The sequence below is a fragment of the Oncorhynchus mykiss genome, chromosome 13, assembly GCF_057628025.1.
Source record: "Oncorhynchus mykiss isolate SJ-2025 chromosome 13, ASM5762802v1, whole genome shotgun sequence".
In the NCBI taxonomy this organism is placed as follows: Eukaryota; Metazoa; Chordata; class Actinopteri; order Salmoniformes; family Salmonidae; genus Oncorhynchus; species Oncorhynchus mykiss.
The window spans coordinates 48,314,863-48,322,753 of NC_143034.1; the positions used below are offsets into that span (position 1 = coordinate 48,314,863).

The 7,891-nt window shown below is 39.8% G+C and overlaps 1 protein-coding gene across 7 annotated transcripts; it reads left to right on the forward strand.

Annotated features, from left to right (window-relative positions):
• Positions 1–2,438: 2,438 nt before the first annotated feature.
• Positions 2,439–7,479, forward strand: LOC110486308 (AN1-type zinc finger protein 2A). 7 transcript variants are annotated; one of them, XM_021557799.3, is made up of 10 exons: positions 2,439–2,734; positions 3,750–3,823; positions 4,117–4,211; positions 4,386–4,517; positions 4,624–4,775; positions 4,870–4,983; positions 5,294–5,387; positions 6,240–6,322; positions 6,727–6,811; positions 7,134–7,479. In XM_021557799.3, the coding sequence occupies exons 2-10, from the start codon at positions 3,769–3,771 to the stop codon at positions 7,173–7,175; spliced, it is 852 nt and encodes a 283-aa protein (XP_021413474.1). In that variant the 5' UTR covers positions 2,439–2,734; positions 3,750–3,768; the 3' UTR covers positions 7,176–7,479. The 7 variants fall into 7 exon arrangements, with proteins under 7 accessions (XP_021413474.1, XP_021413477.1, XP_021413478.1 ...); XM_021557802.3 differs by having other exon boundaries at positions 2,454–2,734; positions 6,727–6,867; XM_021557803.3 differs by having other exon boundaries at positions 2,550–2,734; positions 5,294–5,378; positions 6,727–6,867.
• The last annotated feature ends 412 nt before the right edge of the window (positions 7,480–7,891 follow it).

Consider the following 7,891-nt stretch of genomic DNA (forward strand, 5'->3'; position numbering starts at 1 on the left):
GGCATGGGATCCATTCTATAATATATCTACTAACACACCATGAAATCTGTGAATAATCTCACAGTGTTAAACAGACCATGTCTATACTAAATCAGGCTCATATAACTTGATAATATATTGACATGATATTGCTCCCAACGTATTTATGCATTTAAAATGTCGATTTGAATTGCTATCATTGGTTGGAGAAAAAGTCCAAGAATGTTCTGCGTGCTTGGAAAGTTATATATAGTTGTAATAATGAAACCGAATTGTGATCAATATTTGACATTAAAGACAGTGTTCATGCTTAATTGTGTTTTTGACCGAAAACAAAACAGATATGGCCAGCCAATAGGCCTCTCAGATGCATGGATTATTAGGGACAATCCCCATGTAGGCAGCCTATCGGGAATTGAATCTTGCATAAAAGGATTATTAACCAAGAATAATACTATCTTATAATAGAAAAAAATAAGGCGGGTTTCTGCCCCCTAATTTGTCATGATGGCAATTACCATGCAATTTAGCAAAACCACCAATCTTGTACTTGTCTGGATGCTCGGGCGTTTTTATAGCAGGATAAATAAATCAACCAAATCGTTATTCAGTTCTCCTGGAAACGCACACCTATTGAATAAAAAAGGCATTCTGTCCCTGAAAAGCACAAGGGGCTATTTGAGTCGTTATGAAGGTTAATTCAAATGACTTTATCTCGCCTCATTGAAACTTTTAAAAACTGGATTAGATATCAAATGGAGGAGACTTGCAAGAATTGGATTTAGAATCAACGGATTATATGCATTTGAAGTTAGGATCATCCATCTGATTAAGATCATATTTTTTACCAATGTAATTATGAAACTTTTTTGAAAGATTAACTCAAATGAGTAGAAAGTTACTGGTTTAATAATAATGGTTTAGTAACAGTTTTAGTAACTGGTTCAGAGCTTGTTTTATTGTGGTCTCTCAGTCTAGAAAAAAAACCCATTTGACTCCTGTTTTTCAGGAGTGTAGAGAGAAACTACAGAGTTTATTTATATATATATATATTTTTTTTTACATTGAATAGGCTTTAGGATACTGTAGCAGGGCTAGTTGTGCTATAGCTCTCAATTGAGAAACAGTGGCATCCTGAGATTGTCCAGAACAAAGTATGACCAAGGAGACTCAGAGGTGACTGGCACCATAAGGACAAACTGTCCGGAAGCCATGTCAAATGTGGCATCCAAAATATTGCTATGGCAATAAAGGGATGGGGGTTTGAAATGATTACAATCATCTTCTAAATCGAGCAGATATAGTGTGAGCAAAGGAAGAGGAATCCCTATGATGAACCAGGTGTTCAGCAAGCGATGCCATCTGGCAGCAGAATTAGCAGCTTATGAGCCAGGTGCTACAGTACAGGGGAAGAATCTAGACGAGTGCCTCTGTGATCCCTTCTCCCAGTCTCTGATCATAACACTGTACTGTTGCATAATGAGAACAGTTCATTTTGTGGGTTGACTCTACTATATAACTACTATTTCTAGCTAGTTGACCTCTTGGTGATGGGGTTGATCCTGCTATGCTGTGTGTTCATGTGGATTCCAGTGCCTCTTCAACAGGGAGTTGCTGCTTTAAGTTAGGCTTTGTTTCTAGTAACATAATCATTAACAATCACTATCTATGTGTTTTTCATACTCATGTCGAAATTGTCTACAACTTCATACTTTCAAAATCTGAAACTGACCAGGTAGGCCCAACCTCACTAACTCCCCCAGTGACACTTTCTGTACGTATATATTGTAACTTTATCTTTGCAATGACAACTTGCCTCTGCAGTTACCCTTCTGTTAACGCATGCATGAAACATGAGATTAGAGAGTCTATTAACGGGACTGCCACAAAACAAAAACACAGTGGCCAGTCATAAACAACCAGATCTTGAAGACTGTATAGACGTCTGAAAGAGCTCTGCTGCCACCATCTGGTATATGCCATTACATTGACTGCAGTATTGCACATTTTTCTCTTTAGACTCCACAATTGCTTCTAGTGTACAAAAAGGTACCTAGCCCATATGGGCCATTTCATCAGCATGAATGAATCACCTATATCATCACCTACAGGCTATATTGTGCTGATGAATAAAAGGGCACATTTACTTGTGAAACAAAGATATGTGCTCTGTGAATAACACATCTCTGTTATTCAGCAAGTAAACAAATACAATATCAAACACAAAAACAGTTGGAAGGTGATAACTATCCAAAATCAAAACAAGCATTATTCTGCTTATTTTGTGTGATTTGTTATACCCTAGTTATATAGACCTACCATGATTCCAGAAAAGCGATTCATTCTGACATGGCCTTTAACAAGTCTGGCGAGAGACTAGCTAGTCACCTTCATATCTAGTCACAGTGACACGGCATTATTTTGAGCTGTCCGTGGTGCTGGTTTAAGACAGCCCAAACACGTCTCAATTAGACGTTTCGTAAAAACCAGCACCATGGACAGTTCTCAACAACGCTGTGTCACTGTGATTGATCAAAAACAACGCTTCATCCCTGCCTCGTGTGGTACATTCTGGAACTCCCTAGCTAGTACAACGGCGAGGAGGGGCGTAAACAACAGCGTCAGTGACGCTTCGATGTAGCTGGCTGTCAAGAGAGCTTGCTAGCCACTCGCTTCCTCAAAGTTCAACGTTAATCTCGAAGCAAGAGGGGAGATAATAATCAAATATAGCTGTCTGGTTGAACCAGGTCTCTGGGTAAGTGAGAATAGTCGTCTATTTTTGCATGTAGTTTTCAATTTACTATGGTTTGCTGTTAGCTATCGTATCTAGCTAGCTAGCCAGCCAACCAACCCAAGGCAAGGGCAGGGCAGGGCAGGAAGGGTGTCTCCAATCCAATATTTGTTTAGTGTTAGCTAACGAGCTAACGAGCTAACGTTCGTGATGGTAAACAATCTTCCCAAATATATTTCTGCTAAATATGATCCGTTTCGAATTAATGGTAAGTTAAAAGAGTAACTTAAACGTTAGTTAACTACCAGTAACGACGTAATGTTAATGTTACAGAAGTTGTCTAGAATGTTAGCTAACAACGTTAGCTTATCATCAAGTAAGCTAGCTTCATTTGGTTGTTGTTGGCCTGTAAACCAGGAACAAGCTCATCAATGGTATTCCATAAATAACTCAATAGTTAACGTTAGGTAGCTTAAGCGCAGACAATTATAACATTGGTCTGCTAGGTAATTGCATTTATGTCCTCGAGCGATTGTACAGGGAGGAACTGGCCTAGTTACTAGCTAGCTAATTAGCCATGATAAGTAGCTAGCTAGCTGACTGCTAGCAGCGAGGGAGACTGCTGCTAGATACCCCATAATAACTTAGCTAGTTAGCTAACGTTAGTCAAAATTGCAAAATGTAGGCAGCAAGAGGCGATGGCATGATTCAGCATTCGTTATCATAGGAAGTCCTAGATACCTACATCTAGATGGGTAGCTAACGTTAGCTAACTGTATCTGTCAGTGGACAGATCAGTCTTCCACTGACTGTACACGTCCATAATAAGCCTGTTACATAAGCATAACTAACGTTAGTTGGAAGGGAAGCACGTAAACAAAGGGACTTTTTAAATATCCTAAAATTGACATGCTGAATCTACTGTTCTTAAAAAATGAAGTGATGCGGACCAAGTTAGTTTTATTTAGATAATCTGTCACAGGTCAACAAACATTGTTTATGCATGAGTTTAGCTTATCTATGTATCTTTCAATTGAAGGGTGTATCACCATAGTGCCATGGAGTTTCCAAATCTAGGAGAGCATTGCTCTGAAAACTCCTGCAAGCAGCTGGGTGAGTGGTTGTTTATGTAATGCTGTCTCCATTTACTACCTCAATGCCTCTGGGACCCTTCCAATACAGAGCCTGTTGTTTGTGTTCTCTTCCTGTCCTTTCTAGTAGGGCTTTGGTATCTGTAAATAGTTGTGGTTTAAGTTAAGTCCTCCACAACCAATTGTCATGGGCTGCACTACCCATTATCAGGATGGAAGAGGGATAGTAAGAATTGAATTGATCTACATTCATATGGATGATCTCTATCCTTTGCCATGGAATCAAGACCTTGACATATTTCTTATATCTGACAGATTTCCTACCAATGAGATGTGATGCCTGTGAAGAGATTTTTTGTAAAGACCACATAACCTATGCAAATCACAAATGCATGTCATCCTACAAGAAGGTACATTTTAAATAATTTAGCAGCATCGTATGTTTGAATTAAAGCAATGTTCCTATAATGTGCAGTTAGTATGTAGAAATGAATGTATGCTGTTCAACCTTATTAGTTGTCTGTATGTTATCTATTGATCCAAACAGAGCTTTAATACGGCTCTCTGCTTGATTCTGTCCCCAGGATATCCAGGTCCCTGTGTGTCCTCTGTGCAACACCCCGATCCCCATCAAGAGAGGGGAAATGCCAGACATCAAGGTTGGGGAGCACATCGATCGCGATTGCCAGTCGGACCCTGCTCAGAACAAGAGAAAGGTATGGTTGATAGGCTTCTCTACAGGACCATTTACACAAACTGCCCATGGTTAAAGTGAAGTAGCTATGCCTAATCTAAGCTAACCAACCTTTTTTTTTACGGTAGATATTTACAAACAAATGCTCGAAAGGAGGCTGCAAGCAGAAAGAAATGATCCGAGTGACATGTGACCAGTGCCACTTGAATTATTGTCTTAAACACCGACATCCACTAGACCATGACTGTAAGCCTGGAGACAAACCAGTCTCCAAATCTGGGTAAGTATTTCCCTCCACCTTATGCCATTTACTGATTGTGGTGCACATTGTGAGCTTTTGTGGTATAATGATGATTACATTGGATTTCTTTCAGATTCGCTGCTTTCATGCGGTCCCAAGGAGCATCCTCTAGCAGTGCCTCCACTTCAAGCAGTAGAGGAAGTTCTAGGCCTGTTTCTAATGGGAATGCTAGGACCCAGAGTAGTCGGTGAGGATCCTCATGTATTGATTTTCGAAACGCCACACTGAAGAACCACATGAAGCTTAAATAAATAAACAAGTGATATTGGCAAGCACAGTTTGTCCTCTAAATTCATGAGAGGCATATTGTCACTAAAACACATGGGATGGATGAATTGACAGGCTGATTTTATTGTCAGCGAAATATACTACACATGGAAAGGATGTGACATTTTTGTCCTTCACATAACTGCTCTTACCTGTTACCGCTGTGAAAGTGTGTTGACTTGTTGACTCTATAACCCCACTGAGCATTATTGTTTTTGATTCTATCACAGCAGTGCTCAGGCCATTTATAATCCAGCTCCGGCCATGCGGCCCCCTCCAGCACAGAATGTAGTACCTGTTTCGGCATCCTTTCAGGTTGGCCTGGTATGCCTAACACTCTTACACCGCTTGATTGAAACTACTGTAAACTCTCTCCTCTGAATAATTCCAGTCCATTCATTCAGATTCTGTAGTCTGCTCCTGTTTTTTTTTTATTGAGATTATAAAGTCTGCTCCTGTTTAATCATTGAGATTCTGTAGTCTGCTCCTGTTTATTCATTGAGATTCTGTAGTCTGCTCCTGTTTATTCATTGAGATTCTGTAGTCTGCTCCTGTTTATTCATTGAGATTCTAAAGTCTGTTCTCCTGTTTAATCATTGAGATTCTAAAGTCTGCTCCTGTTTAATCATTGAGATTCTGTAGTCTGCTCCTGTTTATTCATTGAGATTCTAAAGTCTGCTCCTGTTTAATCATTGAGATTCTGTAGTCTGCTCCTGTTTAATCATTGAGATTCTGTAGTCTGCTCCTGTTTAATCATTGAGATTCTGTAGTCTGCTCCTGTTTAATCATTGAGATTCTGTAGTCTGTTCTCCTGTTTAATCATTGAGATTCTGTAGTCTGCTCCTGTTTAATCATTGAGATTCTAAAGTCTGCTCCTGTTTATTCATTGAGATTCTAAAGTCTGCTCCTGTTTATTCATTGATATTCTAAAGTCTGCTCCTGTTTAATCATTGAGATTCTAAAGTCTGCTCCTGTTTATTCATTGAGATTCTGTAGTCTGCTCCTGTTTAATCATTGAGATTCTGTAGTCTGCTCCTGTTTAATCATTGAGATTCTGTAGTCTGCTCCTGTTTATTCATTGAGATTCCAAAGTCTGCTCCTGTTTATTCATTGAGATTCCAAGAAGAAAATATAGAAAATCCTGTAAGTGTTTATATCTGCATGTTGTGATTGCAGACTGAGGAGCAGGCCTTACAAAGAGCGCTGGAGATGTCCTTGGCTGAGTCGGCTCGCAGCACAGTCCAACAGCCAACACTCAGGTAATAAACAATCCCCAATAAATCCCATAATCCAGCATCACCCACACATAATATAGGCTGTCATCATGTCCAGATGCCATCAACACAACCCTCTTACCTATTGTTTCTCATCACTAGCTCTTATTGCTACGTGTTTGCTCTAGTTGAAACGCAGGCTATTTGGTTACTATAGGAGAACACAATATTAATAGGTTTGACATTCCACTATGTAGCCCATGGTGGGATGTCCATGATGACTTCATAAATGAAGGACAGTGGTGCCCACAATTCAGTGTTTATTCACCTCATGATGTGTGTTGCTGCTCCTCAGACCTGTGTGTGTTGTTGTGCCTCTTGCTTGCTCTCTGCAGTGTGATGATGATGCATTCCTCTGTGTGACATAGAAGTGTTTGTGTCTGTCTCAGCCCTCAGGAGCAGGAGGATCTGGCTCTGGCTCAGGCCCTTGCTGCTAGTGAAGAAGAGTACAGACGCCAGCAGCGGAGACAACAGGTATCCAGAAAACTTAGGCGTCAGTAGCATGCTAACAGGACAGGAACCTCACCTAGGTACATTGCCTCCATGGCGTCCCCTATATTCCTTCATCCTCACTGGGTGCATTTAAAGATCAGCTAAGGAGAAAATGAGTGACACAATTTTGAAGTACTACTTAATGTGTATTTTATCTGATGGACCTATTAAATGATCCTATTTACTTTTTTCTCCCCATGTTGAATATTTACCATAAATGGTGAGACAAGCCTCTCACTAATGACTCTTTTGTCTTGAATTAAATCGACTTTTGCCTGTACTAATATCTCACTTTCTATCGTAGGAAAGAGAGTCCGCCAAACAGTCTTCCTGCAGCCTATCATAAACCCAGATCAGTGTCTGAGCCCAAGCTGCTACCACCAGTAATCAACTAGCAACTGTGCTACATCGATGGAACCCTCCAGCAGAACTCTTAACGTCCAGTATCACTTATCCCAACTAATGAACAGTCTGGGACTTTCATAGAGATATATTGAATAGTATCACTGCTTTCTCTCTACTCAGCACATAGTCTAGACAGGCTTTCTGTCCTTTTTACCGATGGCTCTCTATGTACATATTTTCTATGTTGATCATGGACATTTAACCTCAGCATCAATGTTTCTTGAATAAATTATTTTAAAGATGTATTTGTTTCTGAGGCATGTTCTATGTACAAGGCATGTATACAGGAGGATGGATATAACTGGAGAGGAAGGAGGTTTGGAGAACTAGAATGCGATTCAATTTCTATGGGTTAGAGAAAACGGTCTCAGCCCAAGCTTTGCCAATTAAGAATAAAAAATCAAGGCCATTATTTAATCCAACATATTTCAATCGAAGATTATTGGTCTAGTACACAGTTTAGCAGATGTTATAACGGGTGTAATGAAATGCTAATGTTACTAGCTAGTCAAAACAAGTAGACACTTGTCTGCATCATCATGACAACAAAACCAACAGGTACATCATACACAATACGGAGTTGGTTTTATTATGCTATTGACTAGTCTTAAATTGGCAGTGCTTGGTAAATGGAATGAACACAAATACACTTGTTGA

Bases quoted from the DNA above. Each gene is read 5' to 3' on its own strand.
- LOC110486308 (XM_021557799.3), top strand. From the start codon at position 3,769: ATGGAGTTTCCAAATCTAGGAGAGCATTGCTCTGAAAACTCCTGCAAG. The intron at 4,212-4,385 runs GTACATTTTAAA...TTCTGTCCCCAG, and splicing joins GCATGTCATCCTACAAGAAG to GATATCCAGGTCCCTGTGTG. The intron at 4,518-4,623 runs GTATGGTTGATA...TTTTTACGGTAG, and splicing joins CTGCTCAGAACAAGAGAAAG to ATATTTACAAACAAATGCTC.